A 19,449-nucleotide genomic window follows, 5' to 3' on the forward strand; every position below is an offset into this window, starting at 1 on the left:
ACCCATTTAAAATTGCTTAATTTCCCACCTGAACTTAAGAGTATCTCAACTGCCGGCTAAGTGCCTTCAAGGCCTGGGCAAGTGCTTATGTAGATGTGAGTGCGCTCAATAAGACAAATGAGTGTGGGGAACGAGGGGCAGGCTGTGAATGAATACCGGCCTGTCACCTGTCCATCTACCACCTGCCCTTCTATCATTCTATCCTCTCCTGCCCTTTAGCTTCACTGTCCTGGGGTCATTTATAACCGGCCCAAGGCCAGAGATGTAGGCAACAAAAGTCGGGGCGAAACATTTAAGGTGTTTGGCAAACATCCGGCCAACAACTTTCTGAGATTAAGCAAAAACTTTCCAAATGGCCAAGTAATTGGCCCGAAAAGACTCAATCGGGGGCGCATCCCTGGCGTATGAGTGATGCCACGGCAAGCGACATCTCATTTCCCTGCGAGGCTCATTATGACGGGATTGGAATCGAAATTGAATTTGGCAACCATTTAGCGAGTATTCCATTTCAAGTTCTTTCCTCGATATCGAACCGCTTCGAGCACTGGGGATTTGTTTAGCCGCCTGATTGCAATCGCACCGTAATCAAATTGCCCGCCACTGTAGCGAGGAACGGAGGCTAATGAACGTGAATCCATCTGGATGCGACGAATCCGTATCTGGATCCGAGTAAACGGCTCCTCGAGGAGGCTCCTATTCATATTCAGTGAAACTATTCAACTTAGACCCATCAGCAACAGATTGAGCCCCAATGTCCGAGTTAAAGCAAACTTTGCTTGGGGTCAAACATCTATCGATCGAGTCCCTTTTACACTTTGTCGACTTTAAGTGTCCATCCGCCGCCCATGCTCGTTATCCCTTCTCCCCGCTCGCCCCCCCCCCCCCCTTTCGTTCCTGACCCCCAGTAATTGCATGGCCTGGACTATTATTATGTGCTAAAAGTGTTATGGCGGGGAACGGTCTGTGGGCGGGACGCAGGATGTGGAGGAAAAGGAGGAGGTGGATGAAGGGCAGCAGGAATCTCCACCAGCTAGCAACAAAGAGCACAGCCGAGGAGCAGCATTAACATTATAAATTGTGCGATGTGCTGGCAACTTAACTGCCAGCTCTGCAGAGATAGGGATAATATAGGGATAGAAAAGAAGTCGACCACCAGTTGTTCTACATTATGGCAATTACATCTTAAAAAAAATGAAATTTTAGTTTTAAAAACTGTATCTTGAACATACATACAATATTAAATTAGAAGTATTAACTCAATACCTTTTTAGTTACAATTATATACCGAAGAGTCTAAAAATTTAGTCTAAGGCCTTATTTATTGATTAATAAATTATACATACCCAATAGCTTAAAGCAATAGTTTAGTTTCTTGGAAATTTTTTTTGGGGGTAGTCACTTTTATTAGTAAAGTAGAAATGGGTTAAACATCATAACATTGTTTCCTGTAGTGAATAGTTTGAATAGTTTAAAAGACTAGATTTTGTTTGGAAAAAACAATTTTCAAATAAAACAAATAGGTTTAAAAATTCATTAAGCATTGTAAAATGTTATCTTACCTCTATAAATCAATTAATTAAACATCTTACAAATTAACTAAAGATTAACTTGGTAGTGATTAGGAATTAAATAATTTCGACTACGGGTACAGTAAAATATTTTAGCTAGACGTACCCTACCATACCCTATACTTGCTTGCTGTCTGGCATATGTGTGTGCGGGGCCAGACTTTGCTTTTATCTAGCAATTTCAGGCACTTGATTTGAATTTACGATTGCCGCTTATTGCTTTCTTTTCGTGGGTCGGCTTCCAGGCTCAACAGTTGCCTGCTGTGATATAAACAGCCTTTCCCTCTCCAGAATTGCCGCCAGTCTGGGATTGATTACGAGCCCATAATTACGCATGCCGAGCATGGTGGCGCTGAGCAATGTCCCGCGAGCCACCTCGGGTAACTTATGGCTCCCGGCTCATGGCTCTTGGCCTGTGACGGAGCTGACTCACGGCGCGTTCCACACTCCACATTCGCAACAACCACATCCATCCCGCTCCTCGGCCAGGTTGCCGCATATCTGATTACTACCACCACCGCTTTCTTTTTGGCCTTGGCATTATTTAATTGTTCATTTATAAGATAAGGCTACGGGGGAGGGAGGGGAGGGAGAAGGCCTGAGCCCCGGAGCTGCTGCCTCACTCGCTCAGTCGGCAAGTTAGCGCTGAGGTCAGCACAAAACTGTCTATGGCCAAAAACTAATTAACAAATGTGGCACGGCCGAAAGACTCCCTTGGCAACAGCCAGATCTCATTTGGTTTAACACTCAAAGAAAACGTATAACTTCTTTTTAACCAAAAATAAAATCAATGTTTCGGCCAAAAAAAGGTTTAAAAAAATTTAAGGCAAATGTCAACTTTGTTAAGCATGTTATTAAATTTCTAATTAATCGAGCCTTGCAGAAAAGTCACCCCAAAATAAAACTTTTTAGACTATAACTTTACTTACCGAAATTAGATTTTGTGGTTTTTTTTTCTAAGAATCTGCTTTTAATTTTTTCTAAAGTTTTAATAATAATAATCCCTTTTCCTCTTTTCAAAGCATTTCAAAGAATCATAACTTTTCTTACAGAAATCCGATTTTGAAAAGGCTTACCTCCTAAAGTTTGTGGTACAATTTTCTAAGAATTTGCTTGTCTTTTTGGGTCGAATTTCTTGAAATTTAAATTTCAATTCATCTGTTCCCAAAAATTTTATAAAATCTAACTATTAAATAAATAAAACAATACCCTCGTTTAAATTACTTTTTTGCTCAGTGCAGAATTTGGGGCTTAAAAAAAGTGTGAAACCAAAGCTGAGTTGAAAGCATTTCATTTTCATCTTAGTTTTGTTTAGCCGCTGCACGAAAGTAGTTTCGGGTAACCCATCGTGCTGCCACTCAAGCGGCACATATGAATTTATTGATTTTCTTGCCAAAAATATTTTTCTCTCTCCGATTCCCAGCTAAAATTTTTGTGTAAAATGTGTGAGGGTGTGTTTCCGGTGGAAACGGGGGCAACTCGGGATAAGTATCTGGATATTGACAGGCTGCCAGCATTCTTCGTTCGCTCGGTTTCCTCCACTTCCTTGACCTGTCACACACACACCCTACACACAACAAACACCTCTTCGCCATCCTTCCAGCCCGCTTCCAGCTCATTATTTCGTTTATTGATTTCATATGCTGCCTGCCGAAAGCGGAAACACTTAAATTCCTGCGGTGCTTCCGTCGAGCAACACGCTCCACGCTTCATGTCACCATCCTGACCACGTGCTCCTCGGGATCCCTCTGTGCACTGATTGTTTCACCCACTCCGTGTGCTAAAAATCAGGGCAACCATCATTCGAACTCATTGTCACAGCGCCTTTGGGCATTGATTGGTCTGATTCTTTCCGCCATGGACCAAAAGCAGGTCCATATGGGCGAGCAGGGATCGGGGAAGTCCAAGGATGATTTTGCCACATGCGGTGCACCGCAAATGAACATCATGCTGGCAGAAAGCCGGCCAAAAGTTGGCATCGGCAACGACATTTCTGCTCCTCCTGTTGCTGCCAACGCAATTGTTTTCGGTTTCGGTCTGTGCTGTGAAAAAAATATGGGTAAGTGAAAGTATTTCACACACAATATTTTTACCAGCAGCGATTTTTAGTTATTTTAAATATTTAAGTATTAAATATTTATGTATTTCTTATGTTTTATTACACTATTTTCGGAATACATATGAATATATGAAAAAATAATTTTAAAAAGAACTGTATTATCTTAAATATATTGTTGTATTGTATTGTATTTTCCACGTTTAAATATTAATTGGTGCCAATTAATTAAGACCATGCTTAAGATTATAATTTAATATTTCATTTAAATATTAAATATAACATTTAGAATTTAATAGCCAGGTATTTATATAAACTTTTATATTTTTATATCAGTGTTGAATGAATCCGGGACTTTGAAAACTTATAAACTGGGAAACAGTGAAACGATAAGTAAAATATTTTTTATTTTAAGCCATATTCTTAACTTATATATACAAAATAGTCAAACGTTTTAATCAAGAATTTCCAAGTTTCATCAGTATTTCTGTGTTTTCTAACCTTTTCTTCTTGGCACACAACTTGATTTTATAGAACCTGAATTTAAGTTGTTAGGATACAAAACTCTTTTAATCTTGATTTAAATTTGATTATGTTTTGATAAAGGTTATTTGACTAATATTGATTGCCTGAACTTTAGATTGGGTTAGCTTTTATTAAATTGCCTTTTAGTTTTATTCAGCAGCAAACAACATTTAGTAATTGTTTCACACTTGGCTTGGTTTCATTTCTTCTCAGGTTTTGGTTTGTAATTCGGTTAGTTTTACGGGCTCAGAGAACGAGTTGCGAAACAGTCGTTCATTCTGGCAGGCATTCTTTGAAGTGTTTTCCCTTGGCAAAGTTGGCTTAGCAGCTGCGGTCTCTCCAGTTTTTTCTGGTTCGGGTTTCCTTGTTTTCCCCTTTCCTCAGGGCTCACTCGGCCTTGAAGCGTTAGAGGTTTTTCGCTTTCGCTTTCAGTTTCCCTTTTATTTTTGCCCAGCTACGATTCTGACTTGACACAAGCTAACATGTTTTGCTTACTAACTGGGCTTGTAGTACGTTGTTGGCCGTTGTTTGCCCACAGCCACACACACAATTAACGTGTCCTTGTTACGGACAACCAACCACCCACCCACCCACTCCTACAACCGTTTCCTGGTCTGCGCCTCATTTTCATTTAATGTTTTACAGTTGAACTGTTGCTTCGTCGAATGCCCCTCTCACTTTCTCCGCCATTTCCGCTTTCTTTTTCGTCCTGCCTTCCAGTTACTCGCAACTCATTTCCGTTTCCGCTCGGCCGAGCTGTTGGCAACTGTTATTGTTGCCTCTTTGGGCCCAAGTCGTATCTCGTTTGGTAGCTGCCACCTGCTACATCCGCCCCCTTTTCGCCTTCCCTCAATTAACTCGAAAGTCAGTTAGTTTTGGGCCCCGTCTTGCAATTATTTATTGCAATATTCCAAATTCGACAGGCAAAGCATTTTTAATATTTGCGCCGAACATTGGCCATGATTACCAAAGTTTCCTTATTGATTTTTCCGTGGTGCGGGAAAAGTTAAATTTATTCCGGTTTTTTTTTTTTTTTTTGTATTTGGTAGCTGTCAGTTTTTCATTTTGGATCCCAGCACGTATTCATATACTTCAATTGTTGCTTCCTCGCTGCCAAGGACACACGTATACTCCTTAATGGAGATGATCGCGTGACAAAATTGTTTAAAGTCTATCAAATAGCAGATTCGGTTATAAAAAAAATTCATGGCTTGTAACAAAAAACTATAGCCAATTTAAGTTCAAAATTTTATAATATTTGTTTATTTTTTGTGTGTTATTTTTGTAAATTAGAATTTTTAAGCGATTTATATGGAAACTAATGCGCTTTTTAGGTAATTAAATTAAGTTAATTTTTAATGGCCCTTGCTATAAAAATATTTAATTTACACTGAATAAAGATGATCAGCTCTGTAAGGGTCTGTATTGCTCATCCTTAAGCAACTCACGTGCGCTTCTCCAGTTCAAACACACGCGCAGCCAGAAAAAACTTTTCTATTTCCGAAAAGAAAACTTTTACTTTTTTTCAGTGAGAGGTCGTCGCTGGCTGCTGCCGCTGTCGTTTTCGCTTTCAATTGAACAATTTCTGCTTATAAAAGGCAGGCGAAAAGAGGGCGTCCGAAAAAAGACAACCGAAAATGCCGAGTCTTAGATTCAATCACAGTACCAGCAGCTGATGCAGCATTCCCCATTTTTTCACTTTTTCCCCTTTTCCCTTTGACAGCGACAATGATCAGGATTCATATTCAATTCCGGTTTCAGATAAAAGTTTTTATAGTTGCTGGCATCTATTTGTTCAGAGGAAACTTGGCAATTGCTCTTTAAACGATTTATGTAAGAAAATTGCAGATTATCCTTGATGGACGTAAACTTTTATTATGTCGATGAATGGGGAAAAAGGGAAATTCCTTGGGCAATGAGTGGAAATTGGCTTTGGCATACCTTGGGCTTCGGTCAATAAAGGTCCTTTTTTCGGAATCTTTCTGCCATCTCCTGCTAATATTTCAATATTTACTTTGGCACTCTTTTCATCTCAGCCTTTGGCAATTATGCCAGACAAATAGAGCGATTTTCCCGGTGATTTCCCCTTCCCTTTCAGCGAGTATTTGTGTTTGCTTTAACACTTGACCTTTTTGCCACTTCTCGATTTTTGGCTTTGGGCTTTCACGTAGTCAGGGCTAATTGTTTGAATCTGAATTCGCTGTTTGGTTAATTCCATGCGGCACACACTTGGGCACACACACACACACACACACACACACAATTTCCCTGAAATGCCAATGGGCTTAGTTCCGTCACAACTTTCGTTATACGACTTGAATTTTTAATCAAAAGGAACACAATCAGCTTCAGCAGATGCGGCACGTGTGCCTGCCAGTGGGTTGGGTTGCACTCACTACTCACTTATTACGCCCACATTTCTTATTTTCCCCCCAAAGCTGCTGCCAAATTACTCATTTCGGTTACATACGCGTATGTCTATTGGAATATGTCGCATAAATATGCTGGGAATGTTCTTGATTTTGTATTAACCTTAGATTTATGATTTTATTCTGATAATTTAATTATATCAGAATCATATCCAAATTCCTCTGAAATGGTTCCTTATGAAGTCTAAGTAAAGCTTTAAAAAAAATTATCATGTTAAAAAAGACACCTATTCTGAGTTTCACTAGAAAGGTACCTAAAAGTAGTTTCTAAACTTATATTATTTTAAGGGTCTTAAAATAAGATTTAAACTCTTTTAGTTTATTTAGTCTTTCCGAATTTCAGACCTTCAGGCATAATATATTTTTCTATTTTTTCAATTGTTCACTAACATATTCTTGATGCCAAACTAACCCTTAAGTTGGCCCAACTGCAAACTGATTTATATTACCATTATCAGTTAATCCCGCCCAAGAACTACCCAATACAAGTAAACCACAACAATTTATTTGCCCTCCGCTCATTTGTATGCACCGCACGTAAAGTCTGACTCAACTCGGTTCGGTATTCTCCCTGAAGAGATTCTTTCCCTGGGGCAAAACGTACTCGAAATTGATAAAAATGGTCTAGCTTCGTGGCATTTTTGTCAACGGCAAATTGGCAGCCGGGCTTAAATGAAGTGCTCGATGGGGATGAACTGTTGCGGACTCAAGTGCTCGGCAGGGAGTAATTAGATGTACTTGTCCCTGTCAATTTGCAAATAACGCGAATAAACGGTTTTCGCGAACGGATCCTTGAAATTTATGACCAGCCATGCATAATGTGGCATCATCAACGCTGCTTTGTCACAGTGGCAATAAACGCCAAACAACTGGCCATTTAAGAGGCCAAGAATGGCAAAATAAAAGGCCCATGTCCATGTTCAAGGCTTTATTTTTGGTTCTAACCCCTCGGAAACCGTTTGAGATCTAAAATTTATGTGCATTTTTATCAAAATGTTTGCCTGTAGCTGCTGTTAGGCATTTCCACATTTTTGGGCCCCAACTAAATGGCTCAGGCCACCAAAAATATCCTTGTTCTTGCGCCTGATTAGGCTTAATTTGGGGGAAAATTAAAATCAAACTTTATTGTCGGTGGATATGATTTACATGATGGACCGTTGACATAACCTATAAATCAAGACATAAATATAAGGTATTAGGTATATATATAATATATATACCTATATACCTTAGAAAGTTCTTATAAGCCTTAATTTATCTATCAAGTTAAGGATATCAATTAAATGGTTTATGAACGGCTGCCAAAGAACAAACTGTTATAGATTATTTAAAATAAATCGTTTTTGTTTTAATTTCGCCGGTTTATGTTTTTCAGTTTTTGAGCCATTAATAAGCCGATTGGAACTTCTTTTTACAACTTTTAATAGAACAATAAGAAAAGTGTATAATTAATTATGTTATATATAAATTCAGAATTAAAGTATATTCACTTTTACAAACAAATAATTAAAGTATATACACAAAACAAAACTTAAAAAAATGTAAAAAAAAAGAAAATAATATACCAAAAAAAGAAAAAAACTTATAACCGTAGAAACTAAGAAACCATCTAAATAAATAAAAGTTACTGTTAAACGTATTAGGTTAAGTTATTTTAAGAAGTTGGCTTTTATTATGTTTCCATACTTATATTGTTTTTGTGACAAGGGATTTAAAATTAGTTTTTAACGTTTATATTTGAAAAAAGTGCATTATATTATTATATTATATATATTAAAATATTTATTTCATAAATTATATGGTTCTGGAATTGATTTGCGTAAGCCATTACTACAACGCATTCTGAACATTTTATATTTAAGGAAAGTGCAGCGTATTTGTGGTTTAAGCCCTAGCAACCCCAAATCCTTGATCCCTTGAAATCAAAACGAAATGAAAGCTGAGCGGCGAAGGACTTTGGCTTTGATGCCATAACGGGAATGAAGAAGCAGAGCAGATGAGAGTGGAGCGGCACACTTTAACCGTTAGAGGGAAGACAATCAGAAGGATACACTCACGCACACACCCGCACCAGAACACTAGGACCCACGCACAAACACTGCGCTTTTGAATTGCAGCGAAGCGGAACGGGCGCAACGACCGGCAGAGAAAGTAAAAGCTGAAATGAAAACGGCAGGGAAAGGAGAAGGATGCGAGAGGTGAAAAGTAGGTAGGAGGGAGAAGATGTAGAGAAAGTGTAGAGGAAGCGACCGACTTAAGCGACTTACTTTGTCTATTTTATTGGACAAAAGCCTGCGTCGACGCGCAACAGTTTTATCTCTATCTTTATTTTTATTTCCATTTTCATTGTAGTTTACGGCGAGAAGCAGAATACTGTGCCGTAAAAGCCCCTTTCCTCCAGGACCGCGTTCTATCACTTATTAATTAGAGCAAAAACACTCGCATCGCATCTCGCCTTTGGCCACATTACTCATTGCACACGCATACAGTGGTTAAAGGTCTCAGATTTATTATTGGAGCATAATTTTAAAATTATTACTAACAGAAAATTATCCTCTGCTCTACACTAAATTATTTTTCTATGTTTAACAACCCAAACTTAATTTTTTTGACAACTTTTTCAAGGGCTAAGAGTTAAAACAATGTTAACAAACCTTTTTAAAATACAACTTCCTAATATGTTTCAATTTTCTTCATATCTTACGCTGTTGAAACTTAAATCTTTGGGATAAGGGATTTTTATATATAGTCACGTATTGTTGAATTTATCTAAGCTCACTTTCAGGTTAAAGCGGGAGTTATTGAGTTATCCAATGTATAAATATAATTCCTTATTTCGTATTCCTTTGGAGAAAAATAGTGTTGTTTTTCATTTTGATAATACAGCTAACTAATTTCCTTACATTTTTCTAACAATTCCAAACCTTCTGCAAACTGTTGAGTTTTAAAAGGTAAAGATATAGAAATTTTACATCTCTTCACGTTTTATACCAGTGTATCTGAGCTCTTTCCCGGGGAGGGAGTTCTAAAAAAAAAAGCCATGTGTGCGTGTGCGGAAGTGATGGCAGAACTTAGCATTAAAAATAAATACCCTGATATACATAAAGCTCATATGGCCCTGCTAGATGTCCGGTGAATGTGCGAAAGGGCAGGGGGAGACTCTCACCTCCCACCGCCCCCTCTGAATTCCCAATCCCCCCACCTGCGGAATCCATTTGGAGGACGAAAGTCGCAATAATTATTTCATGCGCGCTGTTTGCATTGGGAATAGCCAAACTCCAGTGAACCAAATGGAAGTGAAGGTAGGAAATCGGTAAAATGTCCAATGTGCACTGCATTTGCTGTTATGTGTTAAAGTTTTGCGTTGTGGCCGCAAAATCTTTTTGCTGGGGGTTGTAAAAAAAGTTGTAAACTTTAAGTTTTCATTTTTTACGATACCAGCACAAGTTCTTCTATGAAGTTTCTTCTAATGGAACTTAACACACAGGATTCGCCCCCATTTCCGCTACGCCCCTGGATCTTTGGCTCTCACTCAACCATCACGTTTGGTCTATAAAAGCAGCTTTCGCCGTGTGTTTGCAAATATACATATATGCATACGTTTCCCCTCCTTCTATTTGTGTATTTTGTTTGTGTTTATTAGTCGCCTGTGTGTCTAGAGATTGATGGCATGTGCCAGAAGACTTTTCCGTGCGGATTCGCTTTAAATGGAAATTCACCGTTGAATGCTAGGAAAGGTCTTTAAAAAGATTTGTTCACGACTGAGAGCAGTTGGTAAGCAAAACTTTCTTAATTGTTTTATAGGAATTAATTAAAAAGTAGCAATCATAACCCCTTGTTAAAACACATTTAACAGCAAGAAATTGACAACTTATTTCTGACTGAAAAAAAAAACAAATTATTTATTATGATTTCAAAGCTTTGATTTATCTCTCAGCCATATTTAATTATTTTGATGTTTTAAACATAGTTGCATCTAAAGAGAATTTCTTTAAGAATTTTAACACATAGCTTTAACTGAAAGGTCATAAAAAGTCAGTAGTTATGAATTCTAGACTCTTAGACAAATTCAGTGAAATAATGAAACCAAAAATTTAAGAAAAAATTATATTTTCCAAAAATGATTTAACTTTTATTCTCTTTGTTAAATGTAACAGTTTTAATACTTATTCCATTTTTCAAAACATGTCTTAAAAATTTCTGTTTTCGAGTACTAAAGCCATAAAACCGATCATTTCTCCTGGGAAAATGTGACTGTAAAAATTTCACACATCGCCAGTCTATTTTTTATAGTGGCTCATTTGAAATTTGTTTTTATTTTGGTAAATTTTATTGCGGGTGATGTAAATGTATATTTATTTCAGTGCTTGCCTCTGAGCACTTCCTTTTTTATTTTGCTCATTTCAGTTGTGCGCTTGACTTGGTCCGTAATTTATTTGATTATGGACGGAAATGGGAATGTAATGCCAGATGGGGGAAAGTGAAGAGGCAAACTAAGTTCGCTATCCAAATCATTGAAGCCAGAAACTGGCTTAAATTGTTGCCTGCACTTTGCATCTGGGCGCCTGCCAAATGGCACACAGCCGTGAAAAAGCAACAGCCCGAAAGGATACGTGCGAGCAGGACAATGACTTGCACACACACAAACACACACACTGGCAGAAACGGGGGGCCACAGTTTGTTTGTTTAAGTGCTTGAAACTGGCGCCACGTGCAGCTGCCACCAGCTCCACGGGCCGTGTTTGCATTTTGAATGAGCCGAGCCCGGGGGCCGAGCAAATGCAACAGGAGGACCACCTTTCGACCATTCCACCTGGGACCTCAGTCAGTTTAAATATTTAGCCCGGTCGAGAGACTCACTTAGCTGATAAATCCACGCCGCCATCCGGACAACAATGAAATTAGGCGTGAGCGAAATACATCCGCCCCTCACACAACGAAAAAAAAATCAGTAAATAACGGAATGATAAAACCATGAATAATAATATTCTTATCGGTATTTGGATTAGTTAACTAAGAAGATAAAATGGATCGAATATGAATATTAAATTTAAATTTTAAATATTATGTTAACATCTTTAAAAATCTTCACTGTAAAAATAAGATTAAAATAAAGAAAAGTATGTAGTAGTTAAATATTTTTGTGCTTTTTAGAAATGCTCTAAAAAGAGATATTTGAACACTTCGCGAAATAAATCAGTGGAATTTCGAAATGCCATTACTTAAATGTTCTTATCTGTATGAGGACACGTTAAAAAAACAAAAATTGATCTTAGTAAATGTTGCAGTTAAAATAAAAATTTTAAATACTATGTTAACATCTTTTAAAATCATGACTGTAAATTCAAGAACAAAATATAGAAAACTAAACAACAGTTATATATTTATGTTATTTAAACTTTCTTAATCACTTTATTTCTCTCATTTTGGAATCAAGCATTTTATAAAAAAGCCTAATGCTAAACATAATAAAATGAAGTAAACTAATTAGAAGTAATTTTACTTTTAATTTTTAAGCAGTACGCGAATACCGAAACTAAATAAAGTACTTAATAATTTACTTTATAAGGCAGAAACTGAAATCAAACATTTTAAAAAGAATGCATACTACGCTTATATTATATTATATGTTAAAGCACCCATTTAAGACTACTTTTGCCAATTGTTTTCCCCAGTACAAATCCAGTTTACCAGCTTGCAGCTAATTCATGACAATATTCTGCGGCTTTTGTGGCTTTTATGAGCCTAGCCAACGGCCCAAACCATATGCATGTCATTGCCGTTCGTCCTGCTCACCCAAATGGCCATCATCAGCTCATAAGGCCGAAGAAAACCGGAGGATTGGGGCTTGGGGTAAGAGGAGTGGCCAAGTGCCAAAGCAGTTAGTGGCAGCAAAAAAAGTGGAGGCACAATGAGTTTGGGTGCTCGGGCGGAAGCGGAAGTGACAGTGTATGAAACAGACACAGACAGATAGCGAAGTAATGCGAGAGGGTCCTGGCGAGGATGTGCAGGATGAGCAGGGCCCAGTCCCAACCACAGGTATTAGGTGCACAAGAGCAACAAAAAATGTAGTAGACATGAATAAGAAACGCACTTGCCAAAGCGTAACGATTTCATCGTTATCGTGTTGGGACTGTCAACGCACAGCCGTATATATTTAGTATATATTATATATAAATTTGCATTGAAATTGAGGCAACACAAAGGCCAACAAAGTGTGGCAAACAGATTGGCATAGACATAGACCCGGGGCATAAATAACTTAGCTCAAGGAGTTCATTGTTTTGGGGTAGCAATTGTGGCCGTCTTTGAGTCTTTAATGCTGGCCTATTTGTAAGCCCAACCCATTTAATGGCGAGCACTGACAGACTGCTCGAATAAGTTTAAAAGGAAATTTCGAGGTCACCAGAAGTTGAAGACCCAACTTAATGTTTTGGCAAAAACATTTTTAATTTAAAATAGTTAAAATATGGGTTTTTCTTAAAGGACTGTCAGTATATTTTCATATTTAAATTGATATCTTTATTTAAAATAGCTTACCAGAGAAAAACTTAGCTTTGATACTAGTCCAACTAAAAACTAACAAACTCAAAAACAATAAAGTTTTCAGCAAGTGTACTTACATATATAGTAATGAAACTTTGAATTAGGGTCACTTAGCCTAATTTTCCAATTTAAATAGTTCGACAAGAGTTTAGTTGGTGTTAAGGAACACATTTAGGGGGGCTATTTAAATTATATATTATAGAAAAGAATCGGGGTCACCAAAAGTTGAAACCACAAACTTTGGCACCCCCACCACGCACATTCCTAATCTTTCCCCATTGAATGGGTATTTTTTAGAGCTTTTCATTCATGCTTATCGAGTTGCTAGAAGGCTGATTTATAAGCTGACAATCCAGCCACTCAACGACATCCTCTTCTTTGAGGCCGCTTCCAAGGACACTGTTCATGGCTTCATTAGCCGGCGGAGAACTATCCGAACCGATGGGATTTCACTGCGTTTTATTACGCCGCAAAATATACATCTCCTGCCCGTTCGGGCCATTATTTACATTGTGTTAAGCACTTTAGTACATCCTAATGCCTAAGCCAAACTCCGGCAGGACCAACACGAACCACAGACCAAGGAGTTGGGGCCACAGTCACATGTTGCGGTGACGATGGAGGCAGGATGTGGTGATTGGGAACGGATGCAAGGACATCGCCGACTGCACTCTGTACTCTGTACTCTGCAACCAGCTCGACCAGAGACATTGGAACGTGTCTAAAAGCCGTGAAAAGTGCACGTAAACCCGCAAATTGCCGCTAATAGAGTGCAAACAGTTTTGAGCAGGATGTAGCCTTCGCAAAAGGAAGCTGCAAATAGGAAATTCATTTAAAGCCAGGGCGCCGGAAAATTGCACTCACCTTGAAATGCTTTTGACAGCCGATTTGATGAGCGCCCCAAATCACAAAAGCATCCAAGGAATTTCATATTAAAATGCGGCCAAAGACATATTTTTCCTGCCACCGGAAAACTATTTGGCAAAAACCGTGAGGTCGCTTTTTACGCCGTTGAACAATTTTCGAGACAATTTTCGGCACACAAGATGGATTTGGGCAAATTTCATCAAACGGCAACAAGTTTTTGGCCTTATGAGTAACTTTTGCTCTCGACATAACTGAAACCGAAACCTTCAAGCCTGTTGATGAGTTTAGATTTTAACGGAAGTTGGCTAGTTAGCCCGCTGGCAATCTTGAAACTTCCTGTCAGGGTTTTCTTGAGTGGTGCACACGCGGCGTATGCGTAACTAATTCAGGTGCTCTGAAGTGGTGAGTTTTCCCAAACATTTTCCCCTCCGTGAAAGGAAAAAACATATGCATATATATATATATATGGCGAGTGAAAGGGAGAAAGTCAGCTGCTGGTCCGGAACTTTCTCTGTTTTCTTTTACTATCTGGGATTCACGTGGAATGTTAGCGTTAACATTTGAAGAGAGAAATGAAAAACGCTTTTCTATAGAAAGAAAGCTACAAGAAAAGCCTTTCATGCAGATATACAGAGCTTTAAAGCTTTTAGATAAACTTTATGAGGACTTAAGCGCTGGACACAACATTTCAAGTTTTATAAAGTTGGCTTAAAGCCTCTAGTTTTTCCAGAATTGCATTCATAGCTTTTTTAGACCACTTTTATATAATTGTAATGAACTCTGGATTCATAAAGGAGAATCCAATAAAATCGTTTTGGTCCAGATTCATCATGAAAAGCTTGTCCGTGGGAGTTAAGTCCGTCTTCTCCTTAGTGAAGACATCATCAAAGTTGCTTATATCCTTGCGGTGTTTCTGAAATATATTTAAGGGTTTAATGAAATAATGTTTATGAGTCAGTTTATAATTCAGCATACAATCTTGGGCCTAATGGGTGGCTCCATTTCGCAAGCCTCTGCCTTTTCCCAGTCGATGTTGCGGAAGAAAGGATGCGTGGTTATTTCCTGCCTGGCATAACGTCCTGCGCCTAACCGATTGTTGGGCTTTTTGGTAAGGAACTTTTAATAAATTAAGTTAGAATTATACATATATCTCTATATTTAAAGTAAAATTACTAACGCTGGTAATAATGTCCATGGCCTCTTGGCTAAAATGCTTGGGAAACACGGCCTTTTTCTCCTTGATGTTTCTGAAGACAGCATTATCATCTTCACCTTCAAATGGAGCCTGACCAGCCATGAATTCAAATAGCAAAACTCCAAAGGACCACCAGTCAGCAGCGATGGAATATGGATCATAGCTGACAATCTGGAATTTTTAATAGATTACAAAATTTTTACATTAATGATTTCAAGCAGGAACCTCTAACATTATAGGCCAGGTTCAAAAAAATTATAAAATATTATTAAAAAATAATTTTGGGGATTATGACAAGATTAGAGTTTGAACTTGTTGGTTAAAAAAGAGTGCGCATACACAGATAACAAAAATAGTGGCTTTCTTCATAAAATCACTTTTAAATTTATTTCCCTTTGAATTTTATTTAAAATTAATTATGTATGTTACTCACTTCTGGAGCCATGTAGTTGGGAGTGCCACAAAAAGTGCGCGTATTCTGCTGCTCGGTCACGCCCTCTTTGCTCAACCCAAAGTCGACCAACTTTACGTGTCCCTCACCATCTAGTAAAATATTATCTAGCTTCAGATCCCTATAGATAATGTCACGCTCGTGTAGGAAAAACAAGGCAATAGCCACCTCCACAGAGTAGAAACTGAAAGCAAAATAAGTTTTAAATTATATGTAAATTTAATTGTTCAATCTAAGCTTATGTTCGACTGTCAAAAATAAATAATAATTATAAATCAAAATGTAGTTTTAACAAGTTTCTACTCATTGTGACTAGTGCCATAACATTAAGTAGCATATAAATACAAATACGAATAAGAAAACCTTGGTATTTAATCTCACAGGGCTACGGATTCCTTGAATCTTCCGTACTGCTGCATGTGATACATAAGGTCCCCTCCTTTGCAGTATTCCATTACAAAGAACAATCGATCCATGGTCTGGAAACAGGAGTGCATGGAAACGAGGAATGGAGGACGACCGGAAAGGGCTAGAATTCTCTTTTCATTCATCGGCAGCTCCATGTCGTCCGTTTGGATGATGACATCCTTTCGCAGGACCTTCACGGCATACAGCTCGTCGGTGCCTCGACGCTCGGCCAGCAGGACCTTGCCGAAGGACCCCTTGCCAATTGTCTTGACAAAGTTAAAATCAGCAGCTCGAATCATGTCCCGTTTGCTCATGTTATGCGGCATGTCCTTGTTATCCATGCGACGCTTCTCATTCGGTCGACGATCGTGCTGGGAACTCAGGAGGTTTATTCTGCGATTTCTTAAAGATTTGCATAACTAGTGTACCTACCTTGACCTCATCGCGTAGCCGCGCAATATCATTGAAGGCATCCACACAGGGAATGTTGTAGTGCTCACCCTCCACTTGGGAAAGGAACTTGTACCAGCCATCGACGGGTTCCTTTTGCAACTCCTCCAGACTGAACGAAAACGAACCCATGAAGTCATTGCGAGAAGTACGATCCCAATCCCAGACCTCGATCAGCAAACGCTTGTCACGATCCTGCGGCTGTAGTTCACTAAAATTCAATTATAATCATATCAAAAATATGCAAAACATATGCTTAAAATATGCCATATATATGCAAAGTATGCCAAAAAAAATGCAAAATATATGAATATGAATATTATTTAGATAATGTAATTCCTCTTTAAACTTACAAAGTAAACGTCTCATTAAAGACCGGGTTGAGGTTCTTCTGAATGGTCTTGGTCTTCTTTTTGGTGCGTCCCGAACGATCCGGGTGCATTTGCACAGCGATATAGGGATCGCTGAAGCCATTGGTGTCCATGGGAATTAGGTTGGCCGCTTCCTTAACTGCATTTGGTATATAAATAAACATATATTCAAGTCAGATCCCCTAAGAACTCACTGTCCACTTTCAGGTTGTTGCCTTTGAGCTCCACGTAGAGCAGTAGTTTGCCACGCACCTCACTTATGTCCGCTCCACACATGGGTGGCACCGACTCCTGGCACGCGTGGTGCACATTGAGGTTGCAATCTGAAGCATGTTGCGTAAGTAATTTGGGAGGAATGAGGCTTCGAGCTTATTTGACAACTCACTCTCGCACTTGACGCCCTGATGGGCCACTCCATGGAGCAGCAGGCCGCACTCGTCGCAGAACGTTGGTGTCGTGTAGGTGGTCGAAATCCAGCCATGTTTCACCTTTGCACAGTCCGCATCGAAATCCGTGTCCTTTCCAGGACACTTGAACACCACAAACTTGCAGCATTTCTGATGGATGTTGAAGCGGCACTCTGAAAGGGCCACAAATTTAAATGTTTTCAAAGTAAAGTTAATAACATATTTCACAAAAGGACCTGTAACTTCTTTTGCTAATTCCTCAAGGGAAACTATTGAACCTACCCTCGCACTGAAAACCTTGCTTGCCAAAGCCCCTAATCCCGGCACGAATCCGCGAGTGCAACAATGCGAAATGGAAGAACAGCAAATATAATGAAAGGAAAAACAACGAAAAGTGTGTCAGCTACGAAGGCACTAATTAAATTAACGTCGGAGGGCGTAAAAATGCCAACCAAAAAATCGAAATCAAAATTCCTCACCAGATGAAATCCTTGCAGTGACCGCAGTAAGTAGGATTCTTAAAGAATCTCACTCCGAATCGATGGCCATTGACCAATTCGAGACCCTTGCGCTTCATGGCGCCCTTTCTCAATCGATTCTTCATATAGTTCACTATATTTGCCTCGCCAGTGATCTCTAGAAGATTTCCCGGACCCTTGCCCGCCACACCAGCTGCCGGGGCAGCTCCTGGAGGAGCTCCACCTCCGGGTGTCGAGGATGGGAGCACAGTGGCCCCCGGAGTGGCAACAGCAGCGGCAGCCATCACAAGGTAAATCACCCAAAACAGGGATTGCAAGCGAACTGAAAAAGCTGACTCAGACCGCGCTCTTTCGAGCCCGTTAAACAACTGACCCGGTCGGTCAGGCGGAGACCCCAAAAAAGCCAAGAGGCAGCCAACAAAGTGCGAAAAATACAAAGTTGCAGACGAGAAAATGACATGGAGGGAGGAATGGAATTAAGAAGGTGCCAGCCAAGCGACTCTTCACATTCCAGAAAGGCTGAAGGTAACAATACCCTGCCAAAAAAATACTAAAATATTATAAAATGTGTACATAAATAAATTCAACAGCTACCAAAAATTTAACAAGCATATAAATAAATAAACAATAAATATGCAGTCCAAAAAACTTAATTACCCTTGTGAATATTTTCCATAAAATATTGATGCTGCACTTGAGTAAAATTAATTATATTATTTAAACCTCATCATCAAGTGATTAAACTAGTAATTGTAAATTTGTTCATTTACTTAAATTTTCAACCAACTCAGCTTGATTTAAAATTTTTTATAATTACAATTTAGCATAATTTCATTTTGGGTAAATTGGTGAGAGGCATTTTGATTAAATGCATACATACAATGGTATGCAAATTATGTTTGTCAAGTGAAAATTTGTTTGGCACATAAAACTTAAACAAATTAATTTTGATTGAAATATGCAAATATTTTGGTTGACATATACAACTTAAGTTAATTATTTTTGATTAAATGCATATATACAAAGAAATACGAATTTGTTAATGTGCATTATTTAAAACTTAAATGAATTAATATATTTGATGAATAATAAAGTTCAAGGCATTAATTTAAAATGGAAATTTAAGACCCCTTTTGCAGAACAGTAATTGCATTAATAGTAGTCCCTTACCCCCATTGTGCATAACTATCCCCACAGATCTTGCGTAAACTGAGAGCCCTTCCCTTCTCTTTGAGGTAATCAGCACTTGTGATGCCTTGTTCCTTGCTGATTCAGTTAGCAATGCCCATTGCACCATTGTCTCCCAGGAAAAACCCACTCGACGGCAGGCTGTCAATCGAACGGTGGACCCAAGAAATGCAAACTGAAAGCCGAGAGCTAAGAGCCAAGAACTCTTGTCTGCGGGCCCTTCACCAGCGATAAGTGTAAACAGTTTGGGGAAGGTCAAGAAGGTGCTTACCTGGCCAGAAGCAGAAGACAAACATAATCATCATCGTCAGCAGCATAGCTTTTGGCCGACTGCAGTGGTGACGTCAATGCCCAACGGGTGGAAAAGTGGGCGGAGTGCAGGGTGAAATTGTGATGTTCAGAAGCTTGTGTGACTATTGTCGATTGTGTATTTATTCACTGTGGCAGCTCTGATTAATTTATGCAATTGCTGTTGGGGGCATCCCTGCCCGCCGCACCTGAAATCACAC

The 19,449-nt window shown here is 38.9% G+C and overlaps 1 protein-coding gene across 1 annotated transcript; it reads right to left on the bottom strand.

The window, feature by feature from the left end:
* Nucleotides 1-14,606: 14,606 nt before the first annotated feature.
* On the bottom strand, nt 14,607-18,132 carry LOC128254144 (protein kinase C, eye isozyme). Its single transcript, XM_052982975.1, has 11 exons — nt 17,753-18,132; nt 17,556-17,587; nt 17,252-17,446; nt 17,061-17,189; nt 16,849-17,005; nt 16,478-16,706; nt 16,019-16,416; nt 15,620-15,821; nt 15,169-15,357; nt 14,967-15,107; nt 14,607-14,904 (listed from the first exon to the last, which is right to left on the bottom strand). The coding sequence occupies exons 1-11, from the start codon at nt 18,034-18,036 to the stop codon at nt 14,752-14,754; spliced, it is 2,109 nt and encodes a 702-aa protein (XP_052838935.1). The 5' UTR covers nt 18,037-18,132; the 3' UTR covers nt 14,607-14,751.
* Between the last annotated feature and the right edge of the window lie 1,317 nt (nt 18,133-19,449).

The sequence above is a fragment of the Drosophila gunungcola genome (assembly GCF_025200985.1).
Source record: "Drosophila gunungcola strain Sukarami chromosome 2R unlocalized genomic scaffold, Dgunungcola_SK_2 000004F, whole genome shotgun sequence".
In the NCBI taxonomy this organism is placed as follows: domain Eukaryota; kingdom Metazoa; phylum Arthropoda; class Insecta; order Diptera; family Drosophilidae; genus Drosophila; species Drosophila gunungcola.

Excerpts from the sequence above, each read along its gene's own strand:
- LOC128254144 (XM_052982975.1), bottom strand. The coding sequence starts at position 18,036 with ATGGCTGCCGCTGCTGTTGCCACTCCGGGGGCCACTGTGCTCCCATCC. Across the intron at positions 17,588-17,752 it reads CACTGCAAGGATTTCATCTG|GGGCTTTGGCAAGCAAGGTT; the intron begins GTGAGGAATTTT and ends TGCCGGGATTAG. Across the intron at positions 16,417-16,477 it reads GGCTACGCGATGAGGTCAAG|CACGATCGTCGACCGAATGA; the intron begins GTAGGTACACTA and ends CTGAGTTCCCAG.